The sequence below is a fragment of the Bison bison genome, unplaced genomic scaffold (assembly GCF_000754665.1).
Source record: "Bison bison bison isolate TAMUID 2011002044 unplaced genomic scaffold, Bison_UMD1.0 scf7180017864462, whole genome shotgun sequence".
In the NCBI taxonomy this organism is placed as follows: domain Eukaryota; kingdom Metazoa; phylum Chordata; class Mammalia; order Artiodactyla; family Bovidae; genus Bison; species Bison bison.
In genome coordinates this window covers 1,631,144-1,658,519 of record NW_011495024.1, presented here as the reverse complement: position 1 = coordinate 1,658,519, position 27,376 = coordinate 1,631,144, and the positions used below count along the sequence as shown (strand labels likewise).

Below are 27,376 nucleotides of genomic sequence, written 5' to 3'. Positions count from 1 at the left end.
CTTAGTGTAAATGTTGTGTCCTCAAGAAAGTGATTTCTGATCACCTAGATAATAGCAGTTAAATACATGTGCACTTAACTTATTTAGTGCTTGTCTTCCCAGTTAGAATATACACTCACTGTGGGGAGAAACAGGGACTGTCCTGGCCTCTGTGCTCTAGTACACAGTACCTTGATGAAATAGTTTGCAGAGTGGATGAATGAATGGACAAATTAAGTATTTACTTCAGGACTCTTTTGAAATGATAGGAAAGTTTTACTAGATGCTAATACACGTAAAAGCCTTTTCTTAGTGAATTATTTCATAATGCCATCAGCATTTAAGCAATGCTTAACGGCAGTGCAATTACAATTATGGAAATTGTTAACCTTCTAGAGACTGAATTAGGGGAATTCCCTGTGCTATCCAGTGGTTAGGACCAGTGTTCCCACTGCGGGAGGAATGTTCAGTCATTGGTTGAGAAACAGATCCTGCGTAACACATGATGCAGCCAAAATATTAAAAAATAGATTAGAAAAAAAGTGAATTAAAGACTGAGTTAGAACTTACGTATTTCTGGCTCCTCTCAAACCTGTAGTGAGAATACATGCATTTAAGTACTATTGTGGCATTTTTCAGAGCTAATGAGACAGTCCTTAAATCTGTCATACTTATTTAGCCCATTTTTTTCCATTAAAAAACCAAACTATGATGTTGTTCTTGATATAGATAGTGAACTCTCTTGGAATTTAAATAATAAAAATTTATAGGTGTCTTGAATTAATATTATCTTTGAGAAGGCATGCTTTATCCTTGCTTTCAGTAATAGCTGGAGTGACTTCAAATAAAATCTTCTTTTTTGGTAGTAGTAAATGTTATGTAGATTCCAGGAAGGTACTCACTTTAAAATCATTTATTTTTAGAATGGGTAGTATTATAGAGAAATTTTAGCATTATTAACATTCATGTTTAGATGTAAATAATAGCCAGCTCATCATCTCTGTCTTTTTCAAGATAGAGGCTGCTCTGGTTAAGATTCTGATCCCCCACTTTGGTCCCACCAGCCCCGCTGCAGACCTTCTGTTGGACTAGCTCTCCTTGCTCTCCCTCTTTCCACGCCTTCGCCACTCTCATCCAGTTTTCTGTTCCTGCCTGGACTTGGTCCATAGCATCAGTCTAGTCATAGCCACGATTGTGCTCTCAACATCATGCCTGTGTCAAAAATTAATGTGGATAATCCAGAGAGCTGGAAGGATATAGAAAATAAAATTACTTGTGTGCATTCCTGCATATGTATGTGTGTGTTTTAGGATATAAACTTTAAATTACTTGTGTATATTGTTACGCTTGTGTATGTGTTTTTACCCTCAAACTAAAATTAGTTTTTACATTTTAAGCTGAAACTATTTTTTAAGATTTAAATAATTGATATTTATGTAACTATCTATAAACAGTGCTTTTAGTTATAATAGTTTCATACTTTTTTTTTAAAGGTGGTATGTCCTGACTGTAGTGATGAAATTGCTGTGAAAAAGGATAATATTCTTGTGCGATCTTTCAAAGATGGCAAATTGTAAGTAGAATTCACTTGGTATGAAAAATAAGCTGCTTTTCCAGATTAGAATGATAAATTATAAATTAGTTATTTCCAATGATGTTCTGCTTTTCCTTTTTATCATTCAGAGTGTTTCAAAGCATGATCATCTTTCATATTATCATTAAGTGTAATAGTCTTAAAATATGTCTTGTTCATTTGGTCTTTTCTAAGCTATACTCTCAATGCTGTCTAATTTATCAATATTTGCCATATAATAACTGATGGTTTATTGAAATTCAATATATCTACCACATCTAATATTTCATGGATATATTAATTGATATATATTTATTGTTTTGAATGTCTAATTAGGATTTTCTAACATTTTAAATTACTTCTAAATGAGTATGGTAATACCTGTTGTGTAACGTTTGAATTTTGCAGTAGTCTTAAGGTTTAAAACGAGTTACTATAAATGTATGTTGGGTATTAAGACAATGAATTTTCATGTAGAACTTTTCTAAAACTGAGTTATCATTTTCTATGGGTGTTTTTTCCCTTTAAGAATTGTGTGACTAGAAAATCCATGTATTTTATGTTGCTGTTTTGCCTTATTGGGTGACTGCTTTAAAAAAGATCATGATACTTTAAGATTGGTTTTTGGATTTTCAAGTTCTGAAACATGACTTAAAAATAATCTATATGAAACCCACTTTCACAAAAATTTGAGCATTGAAATTGAATACTAGTTTGTTGATACTAAGAAATTACTATGAACTTTTTTATTTTTAAAAGAATAAAATATTATAAATTATATAATGTCTGAGATTTGCTTCAAAACAACCCAGTTGGGGTGGGAGGAGGTAGGTAGGGGTGTAAATGAGACACTGACTCTGAGTTAATGATTGTTGTAGTTGGGTGATGGATTTGTGGGAGTTCATTTTACTGTTATGCTTCTGTATATGTTTGAAATTCTTAAATTTAAAGTTTAAAAAGAGGCAGGCTGAAAAGTGTATTTGGAATAGTTTTTAGACTTCTGTGGATTGGTTGAAACAAACCAAGTGCAGAAAAGCTGAATGATGATTTACTCACGTAAAGTAAGAAATGCGACGTAAATGATAAAATGACCTCTCCCAGTTGCTTGCATCCAAACCCTTCTTATAGTTTCTACATGAAAGAACTTCAATTGTATATTAGAAGTTTGCTTTGAACCTAGAATTCAGTTTAAAAAGATTGTTGAACATTTTACATTATAAAATAGTACATTTTCTTCCAATCTTAAGTTTATTTCTTGAGATTATCTTAAGATGGTGGCAAATTCTTGCTGTTTAACTTTTTTTTTTTATTGGATTGATGCATTCTGCTATGTAAACACTTTAATTGATTATTTTCAGGGTTTCAGTATTTTTAATATTGCATTTAACCAGGTACTCTGAGAATTCCTTGTTTATAAAACATCTGTTAAGGTGGGGTCCTTGTGTGGATGGTTACATTTTTAATGTCCTGCCTAGTATTTTGTTTGAGACTTGCAACCCTGTGTGCAGTCATTTCCATCAGTGTTCCCATGTTCTCAGTATCTTTCTGTGGTAGGTAATTGGACTCTTAATTAATCTTTATTGTGTTTTTGTGGATTTTTTCCTTTAAAATAAAAAAAAAAAAATACAGTACTTCAGTACCAAGGAAGGATGTCCATGAAATTACTAGTGACACTGTACCAAAGCCTGATGCTGTATTAAAACAAGGTAAGGATAATTTTGGAACAACTTACATTTAATTTAAAACTGATGGGGCGTGCCCTGGTGGCCCACTGGTGGGCTCTGCGCTCTCGTTGCTGGGGCCCAGCTTCTGGTCAGGGAACTAAGACCTCATAGGTCGCACGGTGTGGCCAGACAGAGAGGAAAGGAAACTAAGGAAGTGTTTCTGAAGATTAAATATTCTTTTGGTCTCAACAATTTTTTTTTTTAGTGAAGTCTTTGAAGTTACGTTTGGTCCTGTGTGACTTCTGCTTTTGTGAACCAATGTGTCTTTTGTTATCATAGTATTCTCTATTTTTTTTAGCTTATAATTGGTATAGTAATCTAAAAAAGATCAAGAACAAGATCATCAGCTATCACTGTAGTCTGGCCTAGTAAATAAAATATCAGTTCCTGAGGATGGTAAACACAGGAGTCAAAGTAGTCTTGATTTTTGTCATTTCTTGTAATAGTAGTTACATTTTATTGGGGAATATCTGCAATTACATCTCTTACTTGATTTTTAGCACTGCAAATAACTTTATTTTTTTCTTTGCCCATGTTCACCAAATCAGATAATACACTATATAGACTGGTTAAAAATCATCAAGATTTATGGTAGAGAATTTATTTCTCTGTATTGTAAAGTGAGAATAACTATTTCTAGTTATTTATCTAGTTAAATTAATCATTGCTGCTGCTGCTGCTAAGTTGCTTCAGTCATGTCTGACTCTGTGCGACCCCATGGACTGCAGCCTACCAGGCTTCTCCATCCATGGGATTCTCCAGGCAAGAACACTGGAGTGGGTTGCCATTTCCTTCTCCAATGCATGAAAGTGAAAAGTGGAAGTGAAGTCGCTCAGTCGTGTCTGACTAGACACTCTTAATTTTTGTTTTAAAAGAATATATCTGCCCCTTTTTCTTGTCTTTGTTTGAACCTACGTCACCTAAGTTTTGCCATCTATAAAATAGATACCTAATGCCTAAGACTGTTAAGATTAATGGGCTGCTACACCGAAAAGCAGTTAGCTAGCACAGTGCCTAGCCCATAGCAACCACTTCATAAATGTCAGTGGTAGCAGCACAGTAGTTTTTATTTCTTTATCCTGTTAATATTTTTAGACAAATCAGTTGTCTTAATTTCTCCAGTTGATAGTTTGTTACCTCTTTCCAGCCTTTGATCAGGCACTTGAATTTCACAAAAGTAGAACTATTCCTGCTAACTGGAAGACTGAATTGAAAGAAGATAGTTCTAGCAGCGAAGCAGAGGAAGAAGAGGAGGAGGAAGATGATGAAAAAGAAAAGGAGGATAACAGCAGCGAAGAAGAGGTGAGTAAAAAGACTTAATGCCTTTTACAATGAAAAACAGTTGAGTTCCCCTTGGAATTTGGCGTGAAGTCATTAATCACTTAAGTATTTTTAGTATTAGAAGTGTTTTATAATACAGTTGTTCTTGTGTATTCATCATAATCAAGTAGTTTGCTTACTTAACCTTAAAATAGAAATATGGTTTTGTGAAATTAAAAATATTAAGTATAGTAATCCCTGTAACCTCAAAAATATTTCTTAATCTTCAGTCCATAGTGTATTTAAATGTCAAATCAATATGTCATACACCTGAAATTATACAGTATTGTGTGTCATCTATAGTTCAGTTAAAAAAAGGGAAAAAATGTTTCTTAATACAGCACAACTCTACTTTCATATGCTGTTTAACATCACGTGGACAGCTGTGACCTCATACTGTGTTTACATCTGCATATTTTATTACAGTATCTCATAAAGAATAAAATGTGTTTTTTATCTAATGTTAAAGGAATAATCAACGTAAAAGTAAAGATTAATATCTTTGATTCAAAGAATCAATGCAAAGATTTTTATATTAGATTTTATCTAATACAAAATAAGACATCTGTGAATTTATATGGCTCAAGGAGCTAAATTTAGATTTTATTGTAGCTGGTACTTGAGGTCCATCAATGACAAGTAGTGAAAAAATTGCCCACAGTATTACTAGTGACAGTGCACCACTGTGCTCTTTAATGGTTTGCTGAATGGCTTTATGAAAATTCTTGGGGGAACAGTGATGCAGCTACCATTGTAGCTGCAATACATGATCATTGTATTTAATGTTTTTAGGAAACAAAGATAAGTTAATGTCAATATGTACTATTTTAGGTAAGTTACGAAATTTTGCTATGTAACTGTAATAAACAACTATTGCTGAAGTAGGAACATGTTAACGTTTAGGTTTTATAATATAGTGGTCTGTAATGATAGTGTATAGTGTGAAAGTTTCCCTGGCGTCGGTCTTCCCCATTGCTTTCTATTTAAAATGTTAAAAATAAGCCATCAGTCCCTTGCTTACGGCTTCTCAGGTGGCGCAGTGGTAAAGAATCTGCCTGCAGTGCAGGAGACACAAGAGATGCAGGTTCAATCCCTGGGTCAGGAAGATCCCCTTGGATTAGGAAATGGCAACCCACTCTAGTATTCTTGCCTGAAAATTCCTTGGACTGGTGGGCTACAGTCTGAATGACTTATTACTCTAGAAGTCAGGCTTTACTTTCAGAACCTCGCTTTATAGCCCAACCTGTGCTCTCTTTTTTTCCATCACTTCTTCTGGTATATTCTCCTACTTTTATTTTTTTGTTTATTTGTTTTTGGTGGTACCACATGGCTTTCCAGATCTTAGTTCCCCAACCAGGCGTTGAACCCCGGCCCTTGGCAATAAAAGTGTAAATTTCTAACATTGGCCCTCCAGGGAATTCCCTACCCTCCTCCTTTGAACTAGGTTGTAGCAACATCAAATTACAAACCTTTGTTTCTACTCACTTCTGTACAAACCAACACCTTTGTCCACGGTGCCCTTCCCCACCCTGCCCTTTGTCAGCATGACACACTCCTGTTGAGTTTTTTAAACCTTACTAACCTGTTTTCCCTGTAAAGGAGAGAACCATCACCTTCTGCAAGAAAAGTTAATCACTCCATTTGATAGTCTAAACAGATACCACTCCTTGTAGAAATTTTTGCCTACATATATACATGCATTACATATGTGCATGTATTTATTTTGTGTTTGTTTTTTGCCCTACTAATCAACAGGCTCCTCAAGGGTCAGGAGTCCATCTTACTTGTACTCACAGTGTCTGTCATAGTGTGTAACATGGAACAGATGATCAGTAAATATTAGTTACCAAAACTTGTGTTACTTAGATTTATGTTAAGCAAGTGTGGTTTCCAGTTTAAACAGTTTTTTTAAAAGTTAAATACAGAGTTCACTTAAAATTTTTTGCAGTAGGAATAAAGTTGGTGGTTTATGAAAGTCACATATTGTACCATGGGGGCATTTAAGAAAATACCTAGAAAACAGTATTCCTTAGACTTACATCTGACCACCTTACCAAAATGCAGTGCATGTGGATCATGTTTAGGTTGAGAAAAACAAATTTTATCATAAGCAAACTAATAATTGTCATTTATTCTTCTCTGCCCAATTATTAGCAAGCATAGTAATAGATTGATCGATACAAGTTTTTGTTGTCTTTAACTTCCTTTTTTCTGCTCGCTTTTAAGATAGAGGCCAGTCTCACGCCAGCAGTGGTTTAGACACATGATTTTTAAAATTAGAATGATATATTTAGGCTATCAGTTGAAAAGTATTCTCCTGACTTTTACCACTCGGAATACTTGAGTAACTGTAAAGCCTCAGTGTGTATTTTGAATCACTTCCTCTGCAGTTACCCTGCTCATGCTCTGTAATGGCAGGCACCATCGCTTGTTTCTCTTTGGACTCAGCACCTTGCACAGTGCCTACACTCACTGGTGCTCATTAAATGTTTGTTGATGGTCACTGAATTGATGAGTTCCTCCATCTCACCTACTACCCTGCTCCTTGCAGGTTGCTTCAGGACCAGCTCCCTACTGCCACAGCCCCTGGCCACAGCAGCAAGAAGCTAGTCCCTCCCTTGTAATTGATAAATCGGGGAACTATTTTATTACTTGAAGATTTCCCTAAGTCTGAATCTTCAGGTATTGTAGATCAAGTTTGTTCCCCACTTTACTGATTTTATAAGCTTGAAGTACTATACTGTGGGGCCGAATGTAATGAAGGATAATTTTAGTTGCAGCTGATGGGGCCCTCACTTGTTTAGTTCCTGGAGGAGCAAGAGTTGAGTCTGTTTCGATGTTAAGCCCTGACCCAAATTAATATAAGTGAGAGTAGGTCTTCTTGAGCCTGTGATAGTGATTTAAAGACTAGATCTCTGATGTGGTAAAAAGTTTATGAACCATCTTGTTGGTCTCATTTCTTATATGAGCATTTACATTTGGGATTGTCACTATTGAGATAACCTTTTAGGACATAGTTCTCTGTAAAGCATAACATGTCAAGACTTTCTGGTTTTGAATAGCTTAGTGTTAAGTCATTTTTTTTTTTTTTTTGTAAAAAGCCTTTGAAATATTATAGTGAGTATTAGTCTTTGCTGTTGGTAAGAAATCTTCTTGTGTTATTAAAATGCTTAACTGAGGAAAATAATATTTTATTCTTCTGTGACTAAAATTAGGAAGAAATAGAACCATTTCCAGAGGAAAGGGAGAACTTTCTTCAGCAGTTATACAAATTTATGGAAGATAGAGGTGAGTGTTTTTCCTTTGATTCATTATTAATGTAGATATCAGATAATATCTTAAAAATAAGAATTCTGTTGATTAAGCTGCATGTCACTGGTAGTCATGGCTATCATTTTGATTACCAGTATCACCAACACCCTCGTGTAATGTCTGTCACGTAGTAAGTAGAATGTGGGATTTGACAATATTTTGATGGATGTTGTGGCCATGGACCCATAAATAACTGTATTTTGTCCTGTCTTTCCCACCGCTGCTTTGGGGGACCCCAAAGAACCTTTACATTAGAAAACAGTAACAGAATGGGAATCATAGTGTCTTTTTATTTGAGCCTCCATGTATGCCTGTAGAAAAGCCTCTTCTCTAAAATCACTGCCAGCCCCAAGATGTATGTGTTTGTGTATGTGAGTAAGAGACACACACAGACAGACACGGCATTCATTCTAAGATGGGCCATAAGTCTTCTTATGACTTAGCTACATAAAACTAAGAACAAAATTAAACCATCTGTAGAGAAAGGTGACCAAGTCTCAAGGTGAGCCTTGTCTTAGCTTTTTGAATCTGCCTTTGTGGTTCAAGAGATATAAGCATGGGTAATTAACACTAACTTTTAACTTGCAGTGATGACCTGGTCATCTAGTAACTGCGGCCCTGTTTATTTCTTATCTGCTGTTATGAGTGTAGTTTCTCCTTTCCTGTAAAGATGCTAGCAAGGTAGAGGGCAGAGGCTGAAAGCTTTCTGACTTGAAGAAAAAGACAAAATGAATGAATGATACTTAGAAGGGCTACCATGCTCTGTGAATTCATGTGTTTTTAATCCGGTTTTGTATTGTTGATGAGTAGCTGCGGGCTTGGTCTTGTTTTTGCTCTCATAAATTATAGTGGCTACTACAATGTAGTTATCTTTTTATTCTTCAGTATAAAATGTCCTTGATTTATGTGTTTATTTGTGTGCATGGAGGCTTGGCCTAAGAAGGCAGGCTATTTCTTAAGCTTTTTTTATATAAGCTAAGTTAAAAAGTGAAGAAAATGAATAAAATCTAATATTAGAAAAAAATGAAGAGTATGATTATCCTCGTCATATATTTTTTGGAAAGGGCAATAGGTTGTGTATCTCTATCCTGTTATTTTCTCTTAATCACATTCTAGCAGTCTGATAGTTTTAGTATCCTTCTACTTTATTACATCCTAGAATAAACAACACTATAACTTTACTCTAGAATTACTTACTTTGTAGAATAGTAGGAAGTTAGTAAAATACAAAGACAATAAAAAGTAATTCCCATTGTGAAGCAGTTGCCCATCAATTATCTCAACACTGTTTTCAGTTCTACCAAACATTGTTACCCTGATGTTTTAAAATTTTTTGTTGGTATTTTATTTTGCTTCATTTACTGTTTATTCTTTTGCTCATCAAGGAAATGAAAGTGGAATAAAATATAAATAAAGTTTCAAAAATCTGCTATAGGAAAAAAGGTTTTAATAAAACGGATTTAAGTAGATATATTTTTGATTAACTAGGGATGTTTCTCTCATATAGACACAGATTGCACTGTGTATATTTGATGGTAATGTTTGAATCTTTTCAAAATTTAAATAAATACGAAGCATGGTTCTGATATATCTGTGTTTTCTTTTTAATAGGCACACCTATTAACAAACGACCTGTGCTTGGATATCGAAATTTGAATCTCTTTAAGTTATTCAGGCTTGTACACAAACTTGGAGGATTTGATAATGTAAGTATTACAATCAGAAGTGAAACATGTTCTTCATACAAAAACTTAAGAATAAAAGGAAGAGAAAATGGAGAGTACAAGTTAGAAATAGCTAGCTAGCTTCCTCAGACCAAATTTAAATTTGAAGATTTTTAAAAATGAGCTTTCCAGTTTACTGTTAAGTTTGTCAAACTTTCATAAGCTATCTGAGTCATAATACAACCATGTTAGTGGAAATTCTTTCTGTGTCTCTCTTCCATTAGACGGTAAGATCGGTAAGAGCAGGGATCTGTCTTTGTATTCTTTATATCCTTGATCTCTACCATTGTGCCTTACATATATAGAAAACATTATTTGTATATATATGTGTGCATATATGTAGAAAGTCTTTGTTGAACTGAGGAAATTATCTTAAAGTTGCCATGATGTATGGTACTCATCTAGTTAAGACTATTCTGGGGGGAGGAAAGGTACGTTGTGTTACTAGGATTCAATGAAACAACTTTATTATTAGCTTATAGAAATCATACTTTATTGAAATTTTTTTATCTGTCATTTCATTTAGATTTTGATTCAGGAATGTAGATGTTTTCTTATTTACCATAGCAGGATTTATTTAAACGTTGAACGGGGACTTCCCTGGCTATCTAATGGTTAAGACTCTGAACTTCCCCTGTAGGGGAAGCAAGGTTGATCCCTGGTCAGGGAACTGGAATCCTGCATGCCTTGAGGCATGGCCAAAAAGGTAAAACGTCAAATGACCTAGGATTTCAGCATTTATAATTCTCTGAGATTTGTTAGAATACCAAAGCTGAACTTAAAAACATTGCTGTAAACCAGATTATTTTTTTAAGAATTTATCAAAACTGGTATTTGTCATTCCTTGAGACTAGAAACAACAAATACAGAACTACATAATATATCCACACACAAACATAAACATTTGGTATTTATCAAAATTTTTTCATATTCCCCACCTTTTGATTTTTGAATTTTCATTTTACTCTTTTAGATTGAAAGCGGGGCTGTTTGGAAACAAGTCTACCAAGATCTTGGAATTCCTGTCTTAAATTCAGCTGCAGGATACAATGTTAAATGTGCTTATAAAAAGTAAGTCCATGCACTGGATATAGCTATGTTCAACAGTATTTTACCTAGAAAGCAGGATGGAATTTACCATATAACTGAGGCTAGTAATTTTGAGGAGGGTTTACTAGAGTAATCACTCTATAATAGCGTTTTCTAGAGTGTAGCCCATGAATATTCAGTTCAGTTCAGTCGCTCAGTCGTGTCCAACTCTTTGCGACCCCATGGACTGTTACAGCACGCCAGGCCTCCGTGTCCATCACCAACTCCGGGAGTTTACTCAAACTCATGTCCGTTGAGTTGATGATGCCATCCAACCATCTCCTCCTCTGTCGTTCCCTTCTTCTCCCGCCTTCAATCTTTCCCAGCATCGGGGTCTTTTCACATCAATCAGTTCTTTGCATCAGGTGGCCAAAGTATTGGGGTCTTTTCACATGAATCAGTATGCATCAGGTGGCCAAAAGTATTGGGGTCTTTTCCCATGAATGAGTCCTTTGCATCAGGTGGCCATAGTATTGGGGTCTTTTCACATGAATCAGTTCTTTGCATCAGGTGGCCAAAGTATTGGAGTTTCAGCTTCACCATCAGTCCTTCCAGTGAATATTCAGGACTGATTTCCATGAATATTAGATCTGTGAGATAATCTGTGAAGAAAGTTTTTGTGCTCAGGCAAATTTGGAAAGTATTGTGTAGAAGTTAAAATGCCAAAGTTTTAAAGTCACATAAACCCAGGTTCGAATCCTGGTTCTGCCAGTTATTTGTTGTTTATACCCTTGGGCCACTTATTTGTTCTTTCAGACCTTGATTTTCTTGTTTATAAAATGAGATAATACTATTTGTCTCATAGTAATGATTAGTCTGATCAGCTAGTGAAATTTTACATATACTCAGGGGTCCAGTACCTGACATATAAATAGATGCTATTACTAGCTACTATTACTACAGTTACTACATTTAAGATTATGACTTTCTTTTCACTTTTAGCATTTTTTTAAATGAAGTTTTTTTCTTTGAAAAATGTTTCTATTTGAGTAAAAAGATTATAAAGAACAATTAAAATAAGCTAGAATATTAAGGTAGCTCAATATCTGAGAACTTAGAAGAAGTGAACACATATTTTAAAAACTACAACTCTGCAATAACATTTCGAAATGTTTTCCCAAATATAACTTCTTTTCATGTTTCCAGATACTTATATGGTTTTGAGGAGTACTGTAGGTCGGCCAATATTGAATTTCAGATGGCACTGCCAGAGAAAGTTGTTAACAAGCCTTGTAAGGAGTGTGAAAATGTAAAAGAAATAAAAGTTAAGGAAGAAAATGAACCAGAAATCAAAGAAATAAAGATTGAAGAGGAAGCGAATATAATACCAAAAGAAGAAAAGCCTCTTGAAGCAGGTGTTGAAAGAAAGGAGAATACTCAGCCCTCTCAGGTAAATAGGATACTGTTTATAGTCCTTTGTTTTCTCTGGTACATTTTCTCCATCCTCTCTAAAGATTCCTTATTTAATTTATCTTACGAATTTTATTGTTCATGCATTTTCTTTATTATGTGCTATTTTTGTGTTTGAAATAGCCGTTAGCTATTTTTGCCATTATTTTAGGGATGGCAGAAGAATGTTAAAATAACTTTCTCAGTGTTAGTACTGGTTGGTACCTCCTGTGCTAGTAATTAGATAATGGAATTAGGTTGACAGTTTTTACTTTTGTTGGTTTAGTTCCTCTGATCTTTTTCTAGGGGAGTAAAAAGAATTTATTAGAATCTATGCCTACACAATCTGAACAGGAAAAAGAAGTTAACATGAAAAAAACAGAAGAAAATGAAAATCTGGAAGATAAAGATGATGATACAACTGGAGCAGATGAATCCCTCAGCATAAAGGTAGAAGCTGAAGAAGAAAAAGCAAAATCTGGGTAAGAAATCTGTTTTTGGTTAAGATGCGTTTTATAGCTGAATGAATTCTTGTAATTTGCTCTTTGTGTGTTTTTATGAATCTAAATGTGATTGACAAAATAAATAATTGACTGATTTCAATTTGTATTTATTATGCAGATAGCATTTGCCTCCTTCAGAGACCCTACTAATGCAAATTTGTAGAAAAAGATCATATTTCTGATCCATTATTCTTGCTCTCATCATGGAAATTTATGAAATCTTGAGCTAGAGAAAAACAGTTCTTACTGTATTAGCCTCTGCTTCATAACTATATAATACAAATTTGGGAAGATGTCTTTCTCCAGTGTTTTGTAGATGGTATATTGGGTATAGATTTTGAGAGTTGTAATCATTTTTTAAGCAAAAAATAAGAATGGAAAAGTGCTAGTACTTAGTTTATAAAAAGTCAAAATTGTTATATTGCATTTTATGTGATAGTAGCATTTACTTGGTTTGGTCAGTTTGAGAATTATTTAGTAATGTATCAAGAATACCTACACTGACAGTGGACCCTGCATTTTATAGGTGATTTCTGGCATTTCATCTTGTTTCTGAGGCTTAAAAAAAAGCTAAACATCCCCATTGTTAGTGATTCTTTTAAATAAGTACAACTATATATTTTTTGGATCATTTTTGTATTTTCTAAAATTCAGCCACAGCATGCAGACAAGCAAGGAAGAGGAAAAAACGATGCTTAGATGACTATAGTAAAATGTTTTTATTACACTTTGTAATATATATATGTCTCTCTGTGTACAAATGTGTATTTCAAGTACTCCTTAGTGATACTGGAAATTATTTCTACTTTTAGGAAACTTAGTATCTTTTTGCTTAAAATCTCTTGCTCATTTTGGTGGTGGTTGGTGGTTTAGTCACTAAGTTGTGTCTGACTCTTATGACCCCATGGCTGTAGCCTGCCAGGCTCCTCTGTCCATAGGATTCTCCAGGCAGGAATACTGGAGTGGGTTGCCATTTCCTCCTCCAGGGGATCTTCCCGACCCAGGGATCGAACTCCTGTCTCCTGCAATATGCATTGCAAGCATATTGTTTCCTGACTGAGCCATTTTAGTGTTCTTCTAAAATTTTGACCACAGCATGCAAATAAACATGGAAAAATAAAACAAAACTGGCTTTAGATGAATATAGTTTGTTTATGATACTTAGTTATGTTTCTGTGTGTGTTAAATGTATATTTGAAGTACTCTTGCTGCTACTTGAAGACTACGTCAGCTATTAAGAAATTTAGTAAGGATTCAGCTTTTTGCCTAAAAATCTGATTTATAAATATGCATCTATTTCTGGAGCATTTACCGTGTGGAAAGCCCTGTAATAAGCCTATATTTTCTCTTTGTGATTAATAATTATCTTAATTTTTCACGTTGGTACTTCAGCTTATTTTATGGTATAAACTATATTTTGTAGATTTTTTGGATTCTTCAGTTATATGGCTTATGTATTTATTTATTAAATTTTTAACATTTTTATACACTTTTTAAAAACGTTAGTTTTATTCCTGACTGCGTCAGGTCTTCGTTGTGGCGCCCAGGCTTCTCTCTAGCTGCAGTGCATGGGCTCCAGAGCTTGGGCTCAGCAGCTGTGGCGCACAGGCAGAGTTGCCCCCGGGGCATGTGGGGTCTCAATTCCCCAAACAGGGATTGAACCTGCGTTGCCCACCAGGAAAATTCCTATGGCTTTTTATTTATTGCAGATATTTATAAATGTATCATACCACAAACAAATTTTCCTGATATGGCTGCTGTAGAAGATTTATGGGTTAGAAATATCCAAAACTGATCTCTGGATTTTATTAGATCAGTGCAACAGAAAATTTTGTGATTGTAAAGAATTAATATATAAATATTTATCTAGTATATAAACTGTCTCTGAGTAATTAGCTGGTACAAGAACGTTCGGTGTCCTTCCTTTGTAGTTCAGGTGTGTAAGATTGAGTAATTTATGTAAAATGTCCGGTTCAGTGCCTGGACCGTAGTAGGTACTAATGAACTATAGTCATTATTTTGTTCTTAATTTTGGTCCATTGTAAGTAAGGAATGTGACATCAAACTTGGGAAATTTGATATTTGTGAGTTCCGATGAAAAAGTCCTCGTGAATACATTTGGTTTCCCAAAATGTAAAAGATAACTCATGTAATGTGTGTGTGTTCTGTGTTTATGTTTGTGTGTAATACATACATCCGCTTAGTATACTAGCTACATTTTATACTTTGAAAGGCTCTCTATCTTGGCATTCTATGTTCTGTTTGATGTACCTACCTCTGATTTTGCCACTGAGAAGAGAAAGAGGGGGAGGATATTTGCTTCGGCTGATAGCCAGTAGTTGTGTTGTTTGCCTCTTTGTAGTTCAGTGTGTTAATTGAGTGACTCATTTGGTTTGTGTCTGAGGTTGACATTAAATGAGATTCTAATTTTTAATTTTTGATTGCTTTTAAAAATTAATATAGAGTATTAGGTTTTTCTTCCAGATTACATAAAAGATTGCCCTGGCTACCACTTAAAGTAGGATTGTACTAGCTGTTATTGACGTTTGCCGGCTGTGTTCAGTGCTACGTGTGCGTGTGTGCTCAATCGCTCAGTCGTGTCTGACTCTTTGCGACCCCATGGACTGTAGCCCACCAGGCTCCTCTGTCCATGGGATTCTCCAGGCAGGAATACTGGAATGGGTTGCCGTTTCCTCCTCCAGGGGATCTTCCCGACCCAGTGATTGAATCTGTGTCTCCTGCCTTGGCAGGTAGATTCTTTACCCTTGAGCCACCAGGGAAGCCCTCAGTCCTATATAGTTTTGGCTTAATAATGTAATGTACAGTTTAGAGTTTTCGTTTAAAACATTTTAAACTTTTAATCATCTTATATCTCTTTTATGTTTTGTATAGTGATTCTGAGATGCATGATAAATCTCTTTGGTGTATGATCCATCTTTGTTGTATCTACCAGAATATGCTTCCTTTTCTCCCTGATGAGCAGTGATATAATCTTCTGATGAAACAAGTAGTAGTCTTTCAGAAAAAGCCTTACTGTTTTAATTTTACATGTGTTTATTACATATATAAATCAGTTAAAGTTGTTAATATCTGATAGTTTCTTAGATATTTCAGCCTTTCTGATAGTTTCTTAGATATTTCAGCCTTACAATTTTTTCATTATAGAAATGTTAATAGATTTTCAGTAGTAGAGTTCATATTTTTTATCTCAGATTACAGCTGGATTCATTTAATTTTTAAGTACCAATTTGACTATAAACAAGTCTTTAAACTAGGAGTAATTCTTAAGAATCTTTGTAGACTTTGTGATGCATTTCAGAGAAAATTGACTCATTTGGTACTTTTGTGAACTCAGACTTAATTTCATAAGTATATTAAGATTCCCTTCATCCCTGCTGCCTCACTGTATAGAAGGAAAGGGGTAGGAGAATAAAAAAGCCTTGTAGTTCTACTTGTGACACTATTTCTAATTTATTTTTTGTTGCCTACATAATTGTGTAATTAGGAATGATAAAGTATGTTATTGCTAAAAAAGTTTGCGTATAAGAATATAAAACTAAAATTATTAGTGGAGGAATATTTTTTTATCTACATACTATACCCATTAACTTTTAAGGGTTAGTTACTTAGCTGTCTTATGGTTTTATTTTATGACATTTATTCATTTGTCAGCTATAAAGTGATGGATTCTTTCTGAGAGCTAACTGTTGTAATAAGGATAGACATACTGCAGAGTAAATAATTGAAGTTTTTAAAAAATAAATATAGTACATGGAAAATTTATAATTTAAGATTTTCCTCCAATTTATTGAATACAAATTTGTGATCAATATAAAATGAATATGATTGTTTTAGAAAGTATGTGATATTGAGAAGACCGGAATGGTTGCATTGCTGCTTCTAGAATGCAAATGACTTTCAGTTTCATATTTGCAACTGGTCTCTCATATGCCTGTTTCTTCAGAACTTTAATGTTGAGAGAATTGGTAGAAGAGGACTTTTGGTAAATATGGAGAAAAGAGAGCAGAAATTGTGTTGAAGTTTAGAAGAATAGAAAGAAAAAAGTTGATGTGATTTTAATGTGAACTTAGTAGGATCTTCCTATAAAAGGTGAAATAATATTTCATTTAATACAACTTCAGAAAATCTGGTTGAAATTATTTTAATTATTAAAACTAGCCATTGGCTAGTAAAAACTTGTTTAAACATCTGGAGGTTGGAAATATTTGAATGAAAAATATTTCTTAGTCAGAAAATGGCTATGAGTTACGGTGATTTTTGTTTTTGTTAACTGAATTATAAAACACTTCTACAATAAAACATGAGGAAAATGTTAGCGTCGACTTACTAGCTAGTTTCTTGCTGTTCAGCACAACTTCTGTTCTTCTGCCTGTTGGACATTTTCTTTTAATACACTTACTTTTCAGTTTTCATTTTCTCTGAATATATCTTTCTGTAATCATCCATGGTCATCTCATACAGTTTTAGTTTTTAATATTAAATTGAAACTCAGAGAATATCATACGCTTGGAACCTGCTGTTCCCGGAACAATCACAGCCACGATTTTTATCAATTTATGTGGTTTGGAACTGAAAAGCTTATGAAGTGTCTTTTATTAACTGCAGTTTTTTAAACCTTTCAAGAGATGAAACGAATAAAGAGGAAGAGGAAGATGATGAAGAAGTAGAGGAGGAGGAGGAGGAGGAGGAAGAGGATGAAGAGGATGATGACAACAATGAGGAAGAGGAGTTTGAGTGCTATCCACCAGGCATGAAAGTCCAAGTGCGGTATGGACGAGGGAAAAATCAAAAAATGTATGAAGCTAGTATTAAAGATTCTGATGTCGAAGGTGGAGAGGTCCTTTACTTGGTGCATTACTGCGGATGGAATGTGAGGTAACTTGAGTTTTAGCTAGTGATTACTACCTAAAAAATCTTGTACAGTAATTTTCTATTTTAAAATTTAACGAATTATAGATTTATTAGTATTCCAATTGAGGTCATAGTATACCATATAAAAAACATGGAGTTTTGGCTTGTAAATACCTCTCTCAGTGACTTCCTACTTACTGTTTTCAATACTTCAAAGATATCCTTAGTGTCTAGAAAACTTAAGTCTGTGTAGTTGATTTTAATATTATGCATGTAGATTAATAGGGGCAACATTGTTGGTAAAATGATAGAAAACTTTCTTTAAAAGTTAAAAGGGATTTGAGCTTCTTGAGGTCTACAAGCCAATTATGAGGCTTCTGGCTCTTGCATTTTCATCTACCTTTCCATGGTATCCTCTTCCTTGTTTTCTTCTTAAATCATCACATTTCTTTCCTTTAGTAGGCAGGATTTTAAAGTTGCGATTTCTCAGGAAGCTTTAGCTATTTCAGGAAGGCCTTATATCTTCATTAGCAGCTCTTGCATTACATCTTGTTCATCTTGTTCAGAAGCCTCAGAAATTAATTTTTATGTTTGAAACAATGATTGAAATATGAGCAAGTCTGCTTGACTGAAATAGGGCACATGGTCCAACTCTACTTACCTAGGGAACTGAAAAGCAGGACTGAGTTTTCTTCTTATACAAGTTTTCTTTGGTAATATCTGAATTTTATCCAAAGTGGGCAAGCTAGTTTTGGAATCTGAGCATCTAGATATCTTTAAGAAAAACCTTATTTATTTTGGAATGTCTGATACTATATTTGCAGTAGCCTATGATAAGAGTTGTAGCTTTTGAAAAGGTTGCCATCAAAGTTTTCAACGGTGGTGTCATGGTGTGCCTAGTATTTTCAAGGAGGAAAACAGTTCTCATGATTTATGTTTACACTGTATTCTGTGGTTTGGAATGTGATTAAGAAAACATCATCTCCAGAGTGTCTGTTTCTTTAAAAAAAAAAAAAAAACACTCTCTGTTTCTTAAAAGTACAATTTGTGTTGTCTTTTTGCAGCAGTAGGAAGCTTTGGAAGCATATCTAATCTGATTACCTTTCCTAATTTGAGAATAGTGCGGTTCTGTTCCATTCTGAAGCTTGGAAGAAAACAGCACTCAAGTCATAAGGAAATGTATAGGAGTTTTGTTTGGGACTTTTTTCCTTTATTGCTTCTAACCAGAAAGATTAACAAAGTTTTGGATTTTAAAAATGCCTGTCAGTATTGTTCTGATGAAACATAAGTTTCTCCAGATACCACTTTTTAATGTCCTGTGTAATTTATCCTTTTGGCTGTTGGTTCTTGTGCTGTCTCTGTGGTGTGTGACTTTCCTCACCTGAAGGGCTATTAGTATCATGTTCAAAGGAAGATACTTGAGATTACAGAGCTGCTATCAGAATATTTTGCTGTCTGTAATATTTAATCATTTTGATTTTATTAAATATAGATGTAGAGGTAGTTCTACTTTGACCCAGGATGTAAATGTTAAATATGTTAGTTTAAAATTAGGAAGGAAAAATTGAATCAGTAAAAATTAATAACTACTATGTAAGGCCAACAAGATAGATAATCTGAGATACATCATCTTTTATGTTTTTTTGCTTGTTTCCAGTTCTTTCCTTCTAGTTTTTCTGTTAGGTTATATAATAAGGCAGTTTTCCTAGAAGTCTTTATAAAATGCTTTAATTCTGTGACCAGTGGGTAGAATTAAAGCATTCTCCAAGTTCAACTGTAACACAGACTTGATTATTTTCTGTTAATTATCTCATCAAATAGAAGAGGCATAGATAAAAATTGAAACATTCATGAAATTATTCTGCAGTTAAGTTACAACTTTGTTTTGTTAAGAAAAGATTGAATAAAGGAAAGAGTAATCCTATCGTAGGAGCACTTGTATTTTAGAGGATAGAAAGAATGTTTGGTGCTTGTGCTTTGAAGTAGACGGAGGGTTGGGTAGAGTAAGGGAAGATTTTAAATTGAGGCATTCAAGTTTTTAATAACATAGAAAAGAAAAATGAGGCCTAGTTCAACAAGACAAACTTGAATTAATAAGAAGGATGTCATCTACTCCTGACAACTGATGTATTTGTATGGTACGAACTTTCAAAAGAAGAAAACTTATCATCTTGATGAAGACCTGTAGAGTGGATCTCTACAGACTTCTAGCATCACAGAGAAAGCAATTGTACTTCAGTAGATTAAGCAGTTATTTTTATATAGTCACTGTTCTAGTATTTCCATTTCTCTCTGGAATAATAAATACCCAAAGAGTCTGTCTTATTGATGAATAAGAAATTGTGAGTTTTGCTGCTCCTTTACATCTGAAGCTAATCTGATGAGGACCTCAACAAATCCTCATCAGCTCTACAACTGTCTTCCTGTTACTTGGGAGAGCTCCAGCTTGATTTCTGAATTTAAACTTGAGTTGTGCAATTAGAAGTGAAGATTTATGCATGAAGTTTCATGAAAATAGTTTTATTTTCCCTGGCAGTCATTCATTACAGTAGCAATTTAGGAAATTTTGTATGGAACTGTTTGAGTTTTGTTTGATAGGAAACATTTTCCAGAAAGCAGATTTTTCTTAAGAAAAATAATATCTATCTTAGTTAGAAAAATACTGTTTTCTTAGGATTTCTACATTTTTCTTTTTTATGAAGTTCTATATAAACCTTTATGTTAATTTTCATTTATACCCCTATTTCATAACTGAAAATGTCGTGTGTTTTTTTTAAACATAAGATAGTGTTTGGGCCAATTTGTTTTTAACTACTACAGTGAGAAAAAGGACATTTTAAAGTGCTCACATCAGATTTATGAGAAATAGCCAGAATTCTGATCCTTAACCACATTGTGCTTCAGTGCTAAGTTACTTGAGTTGTGTGACTCTTTGTGACCCCACAGACTGACTATAGCCCGCCAGGTTCTCTGTCCGTGGGATTCTCCAGGCAGGAATACTGTAGTGGCTTGTCATTCCCTCTTCCAGGGGATCTTCCTGACCCAGGGATCCAACCTGAGTCTCTTACAAGTCTCCTGCGTTGGCAGCAAGGTTCTTTACCACTAGCGCCACCTGGGAAGCCCAAAATGGTAAAACATAGCTACAGAATTTTTCAGCTGTGATGATCATATGTAAGGCTGTTGTCCAGTGCTAGTGTTTACTATTTCACCATATGCTTGTTTACAGAATTTTAAAAACATCCAAAAATCGCATTCAATGGGAAAATACATAAAAGAAAGATAAGATCACTTTTTTGTATTGTAGTGTTCTTTTCGTCTTTTAAACAATATATCTCCATACATTAAAAAACTTATAGTCATACTTCAGTAATTGTAATAGTAGGCTCTCTGTTATATTTAATTTCTCAGTGATGTTTATATTTTATAGATATTTTTAGTATTATTAGCTAATTGATCCTTTTCACTCTCAGGTTTCTAGGTCGTGCCATAAAACATAGGATTGATGTTTGAAAATAAAGTTACAGTTTGGAATTCATTGGCCATAACTTTGAGTGTGTTGGATTTATCTTTGTTCAGTAGCAAATAGCCTTGTTCAGTAATATTTACAACCTTGTGTGTTAGAACTATCTAGACTGCTTGGCATGGGATTTAAAATACATCAATATTCTATCATGTACTGGTGCTGATTGATTTTTCTCCATTTCTACCTTGACTTTCTATAACCATGGATTTGGGAGTTTGACTAGAGAATTTATTTTTTATGTTGATGATTACCAACTACATTAAAGAATACCCCAACTAAAAATAAGAGACACTGTAAATTTCAACTGTAACTCAAATAACAAGTTAGTTCTAGTCCATATTATGTCACAGAAAACTGAAAATATGATAAATTATTCTTGAATATATTATTTGAAATGAAAATGTGTTTCATTTTAAAAATACCATATTTTTCTAAGCAAATTGGCCCTTCCTTGGAGGGAATAGGTGGAGTAAAAAGCTTTCACAAACCAATTGATTTAATCACATTTTTGTGAGCATGCACCCGTTGTTTATCAAACATGTTCTTTATTTGGCAAACATAAGTTCAACATCTGTGAGCTAATATTGTGCTTTGCACTAAAGGTACAAAGAAATATTCCGTATCGAGGAATTTGTCCAGGTGAGGGAAGTACCCCACCAGGATTTACAACCCCCTAATGCCCTCAACCTCTCCTTATGTTGCTTACATTCTTCAATCATTTCTTATAATTTTTTTTTATACCCCTGTATTCTTCTGTTGCTCTTATGGTGCTTTGCAACACCTGCTTGACAGAACCGCAAGAATCCGATTAAATCTAACACTCCTCCTCCTCCTTGCTGCACCTGTGCACTTGATCAACAACCACAGTGACTGGTCTTGTTTTAAATTTATGACTGTGAACCTCAAGTGGACACTGTATGTCCTCCCCCATGCTCTTTCTACTTTCTCAGACTGTTTTATTTTTAATGGCATAATCTTTAATTATTACTGTAATTTTTATTGGTATCATTAACATGTAATATTATATTCAGGTGTACAAAAATAACAATTTGATATTTGTATGTATTACTCAGTTATCACTGCAGCAAGTGTAATGATCACATCCATCACTGTACATAGTTACAGAAATCTTTCTTTTTTAATGTTATTTCTTCCCTCCTCAAAACCCCAGCATCTCTCTCCATCCCCACTTTGAGCTGGTGACCTCATTGGAAAATTGAAAGAAGAAACTGTCTGCAGAATTCCACTACATGACCTTCTTACCTATATATGCTGCCATATTTTATGCCTTCTCATCTTTCACTTTAGGTGAACAAGCATACTACTATCTAAAACCCATCTTCTAACTGCCATACCTTCTGCCAAAATCCGAGTTATGGGCCCAGAAATTCTCCTCTTTTTTCTGTATATTTTCAGTTTCTTGTGCTGTTCTAAACCATTCCCATCTGTATATAGACCTGCAGTTACTTCTTTCATCTCAAAGAACACTTCTTTGAACTTACCCCTGCGTTTTCTACTGTGGTGTTTCTTTGCTCCATTTCCATCCGGCAAAAATGATTTGAGTTATTTACACTTGTTACCCACTTTTTCTATTGTTTTTGTGTAAACCCAACCCAGTAAGGCTCATGCCACCCTGCACCTCCAGAACCGTCAACTGTTCAGCCTCATTTCTTAACTTCTTACTTGCCTTGCCTGTGTGACTGACCCAGTTGATCACTTTCTGTGATACTTTTTACATGAGTTCCAACTGCTGCAGCTGCAGTTACTTTTCTTGTTTATTTTTCTTTTCTGCCTTTCTCAAAATTAAAAAACCACTTCTCAGTTATTATATCTTTTCTATCTTATTTCTTGTCTTTATGTGTTTTCTTTTAATTGTTCTCTTCTTTTATTCTTCCAGTATACACTTTAATTTACACTGTATTTCTGTTTTTCGAATTCTGATTTGAGTCACTTTTTTGATGTTGAATTTAAAGAAAAAAATTTTTTTGCCCATTTTTGAATTGGTTGTTTTTTTGTTGATCTTAAAGAGTTGTCAGAGTTCTTTATGTATTCTGTATACGAATCCCTTATCAGACATGTAATTTGCATATATTTTCTCTCGTGAGCCCACAGAATTGTCTTTTCACCCTTGGTATTGTCATTTGCTGTACAGAAGTTTTTAATTTTGATAAAGTCCAATTTGTCTATTTTTTTTCTGTGTTGCTCATGCTGTTGGTTTGTATCCTAGAAAACATTGCCAAATTCAGTGTTACGAAAATGTCCCCATTTTCTTATGAGAGTTTTATAGTTTTAGCTTTAATATTTAGCATTTTGGTCCATCTTGAGTTAATTTTTATCTTTGATGTGGTATTCAACTTTTTTAATGACCTCTTTGGGTCTACACAGAGCCCATCTCTTAATTTGCAGATAAAATGGGGTTGAGAGTTAGAGACTTAAATAGACTGGACGTGCCCAATCCTGTGACTTTTCTTCCACTCCTGTGACTTCTTCCACTCCATGTTAAGTTAAAGAACTGTAAATGAAGGCCATTTGACAGTGGTCTCCAAGTAAGTATCTGTCAGTCTGTTTTAAGGAGAGAAGGGGAACATGGCCCATATCTGTCTCTAAGCCCCCTTACCTCTTTGTGCACCCCTCTTCTCGCTTGCGCTTCTTCATTTCACTCCTCACTGCCATCTCCAAACTCTTGTCTCCATAAACCCTTCTGTCCTAGCCTGTTCACTTACGTTTATGATCCAAAGCATTAAAATGGGAAACTACTATGGAAGTCAAGGGCTGTATGTTACTGCTCATGTGAAAAATTGTTTTGCACCATGTAAAATGCTTTATATTAGACAGTCCTTCATGTAGAGAAATTTAAATGAAAGTTTATAAGCAGTGAGTAAAGTGAACATAAATATAATTTCTCTTTATAAAAATGACTTTTGAGTTGGTTAGCTTTTCAGCGCAAGTGAAAATCAACATTTCCTTTGTGAAAAAGATGAATAAACTCAGGTATTTTTGCACTCAAATGGCTTTTCTCTGTCTCGGAGTGCTTATTTAACTGGACCTATTCCATCAGTATTTATTATAGATTGATAGGTACATTTACTGTAAAGCATAAACTTGGACCTGTTCCATTTCATAGCTTTATAGATTGGCAGATACATCAGTATGTTTGTCTAAATGTGCACAAATACTAACCTCCTAAACTTATCAAATATTCATAAAACAAACTTTGGGGATTCTTTAGAAGTCAGCAGCTGCATCACAACATGCAGTGAGTGCCAGAGTTGTTAACCATTTACAGTGGTCTTTGTAGTCCTGGTTCAATGTCCTGTGATGTGTTGTTAACATCATATTCCACCTCTGCCTGAAGACCTTTGTTTCATTTTACACAGTTAGATTTTCTAGGAAAACAGATCTATAGTATTGTAATGCCGTTCTCTTATACTGTTTATGTCTTTAATATGATGATGTTATAATTAGTGTTTCTATCATTCTGCTTTTCTCTATTATAATGAAACCATTCCTGCTTTTTTTGGTGTGATTTGAACAGTGTTACCTGGGGTAGAAATATGAAATGTTAAGAGCATGCTTAGAATTTTATTTTTTCAATACTATGCTTTTATTTTTGTTTTATCTTTTTAAGTTTATTTTTAAATTTTTTCGGCTGCACAGGCTCTTCATTGTTGTACACGGGCTCTCTCTAGCTGTGGTCAACGGGGTCTACTCTAGTTGCGGGGCACAGGCTTCTCACGGTGGTGGCTTCTCTTGTTGCAGAGCACAGGCCCCAGGGCTCACGGGCTCAGTAGTTGCGTCAGTCGGGCTCCGGAGCCCAGACTCAGTCGTGGTGTACAGGCTTAGTTGCTCTGTAGCATGTGGGGTCTTGCCGGAGCAGGGATCAAACCCGTGTCCCTGCATTGCAAGGTGGATCATTGGTCACTGTACCATCAAGGAAGCCCTGTTTTAAGTTCATGACTAAAGGCATTAAACAGTACTCAGTAGGTCTCTTTATAAATTTTGCTTTAGGTATTTTCTCACGTTAAAAATAAATGTCTAAATCAATATTATTACAGAAAACTCATAAAGTAGGTAGCCTGGTTACATTGCTTATAAAGTTTGTAATTGATAACTACATATTTTCCCCCATATTTTCTTACCCAGTTTAAGTGGGGAAATTCCTTTCCGTGCTAAGAGGGCCTAAATTTTCATCTCAGATGTGAGGTTTTTAAAGCTAAGTTAGTTTTATGATGTATGTTATCTTTTTTGCGTAGAGATAGGCAAGATACAAAATACATAATTGTTCAGCAATTGCTAAATGAGTCTCTCCTTTACAGAAAAAGTACAAATGATTTTATTATTTCACTTATATTAATGGTTGGTTACTAGATTTTTATCTTTTACAATCTGTATGTGTATTTTAAATAATGAGTTTTAAAATATTTTGTCAGTTCAGTTTTGCTTTTAAAGTTATTTGCACATTATTCTGCATGTAATTATTGTGTGGGTATATGTAAACACATGACTGATAATATGTCTTTGAAAGTGGTTTAGTTGGGTTTAAACAGAGCCAAAATCTGAATTATTGTGGGCACAGTAACCGTTTTGGTATCTTATGTCTGGTTGACGAATGCTCTTTTCCATTTTTATTGTTGCTAAATGATTTCTTAGATGATTTGCCAACACATCCAAACAAAAATCAAAATGTTTTCTTTTTAGAACTCTTTATTTTTCTCTGGTGAGAGCAAGTATGCTATGGTCTCTGAATGGTTCCTTTTAGCTTTGTATAAGTATTTTAATTCAACACATTAAAATTTCAAATATTATGTAGCTGCTTTTTTGGGAAGGGTTCAGAAGATTTGTGTTGTTGCCATGTAATGGCTGACTACTGTTGTCCTCTCTGTTAAATTGTAAGCTCCTTGAGAAAATGCTGTGGTGCATTCATTGCCCAGCGCCTAGTGCAGAGCCTGTCACAGGACAGGTACCTAACAAATATTTGTCCAGGGAACAAGCCCTTGTGCAGACTTCTAGTCTGGGGTTTCGTTCGAGTTTTTAATTTGGGGATCATCTGTTCTACTTTGCTTCATTTTGTGGAGGTCAGGGAGCCAACTGCCAGAAGTTAAATGAGCTGCCCACGCTCTGTTCTTTCATGTTTATTCCATTAGTTGAACGTTAGATGATACCAACAGATTTTCCCAAGTCAGTATATTCTTTGAAAATATTTTCCTTAGTACTTGAAGTATCAGATGAGATACTTATCTAGGCTCCACACATTAATTACAAAGAGTTTATTGATAACTGAATTGAAAAAGTCCGGTCTAATCGCCAACAGGTTCAGTCTTCATTTTTGTACTCAGTGTTTGTTCATGTTTGTTTCAGTATTTGTTTTTCTTGGTTTTTTAATATTTGTTGTTTAATGAAAGTATTTAGTAATTTTTGTTTCCTTGTGCTCTTGCAAGCTGTATTTCCTTTTGTCATAAACAGGCCAGTTGCTCTCTTCAGTTTGTAATTTCTAAATTTAAAGTCCAATTATAGGCAGTACTGGAGAAGGAAGTGGCAACCGACTCCAGTATTCTTGCCTGCAGGATACCATGGACAGAGGAACTTGGCGGGCTGCAGTCCATAGGGCTGCAGTGAGTCGGACATGACTGAAGTGACTTAGCATGCATGCATGTAGGCAGTGCAGTTTTTATCAGTAGTCTAGAGTACCTGGTTTTCCTCAAACATTCTCATAAAACTCTGATGCTTGAATTAAAGTTGCAAGTCATTTTGTTCATAGGCCAAATGCTTAGCTTCAATTTCTTTACTAGTTTTCAAGCTGCATCATCACAAAACATGACAGCTGACAGCAATGGGCCTGCTGTCCTTGGGGGGAAATCTAGGTTTTTGTTTTTGTTGTTGTTTTTTTTTTTTTTTTAAATCTAGGTATTTAGCAATGAAGTGGTTTCTTGGAATACCTATTGCCCTGAATAGCTGTTAATAGTGTTCGTCATTCACAGTTGAGAGTCTGCATCGGAACATGCATTCTAATATCTTGATTCCCTTTGTGGTATTTAAAGCAGAATCAGGAGTACTGGAGAGCCACTGGGACAGGATGACCACTATGGCTGAGGGATGAAAGCATGTTCATTTATTTGGGAATGTTTGAGAGGAGGAGGAAAGCATCTTAAAACCAGAAAATTTATATTTGACTTAGTTTTTAAAATTTTTTTTAAATTATAGTTTTTTTAATTCCTGTTTTCTTTAAAGAGGTTATTATTTATTTATTTATTTTTAAATTGAAGTGTATTTGCTTTATAGAATTTTATTGTCTTCTGTCAAACCTCAACATGAATCAGCCATAGGTATACATATATCCCCTCCCTTTTGAGCCTCCCTCCCGTCTCTCT

At 34.6% G+C, this 27,376-nt stretch overlaps 1 protein-coding gene across 5 annotated transcripts in view; it reads left to right on the top strand.

Moving 5' to 3' along the window:
• The window catches only part of ARID4B (AT rich interactive domain 4B (RBP1-like)), a 141,308-nt gene that overhangs the window by 84,114 nt on the left and 29,818 nt on the right, over positions 1–27,376 (top strand). For 3 of the 5 annotated variants that reach the window (XM_010860089.1, XM_010860088.1, XM_010860092.1), the window contains exons 9-17: positions 1,473–1,552; positions 3,182–3,258; positions 4,424–4,578; positions 7,812–7,884; positions 9,520–9,614; positions 10,606–10,703; positions 11,868–12,111; positions 12,417–12,592; positions 17,258–17,509. In XM_010860089.1, the coding sequence (XP_010858391.1) occupies positions 1,473–1,552; positions 3,182–3,258; positions 4,424–4,578; positions 7,812–7,884; positions 9,520–9,614; positions 10,606–10,703; positions 11,868–12,111; positions 12,417–12,592; positions 17,258–17,509 (1,250 nt within the window). The remainder of the gene's footprint in view (positions 1–1,472; positions 1,553–3,181; positions 3,259–4,423; positions 4,579–7,811; positions 7,885–9,519; positions 9,615–10,605; positions 10,704–11,867; positions 12,112–12,416; positions 12,593–17,257; positions 17,510–27,376) is intronic. The other 2 variants (XM_010860090.1, XM_010860091.1) reach the window with 2 other exon arrangements.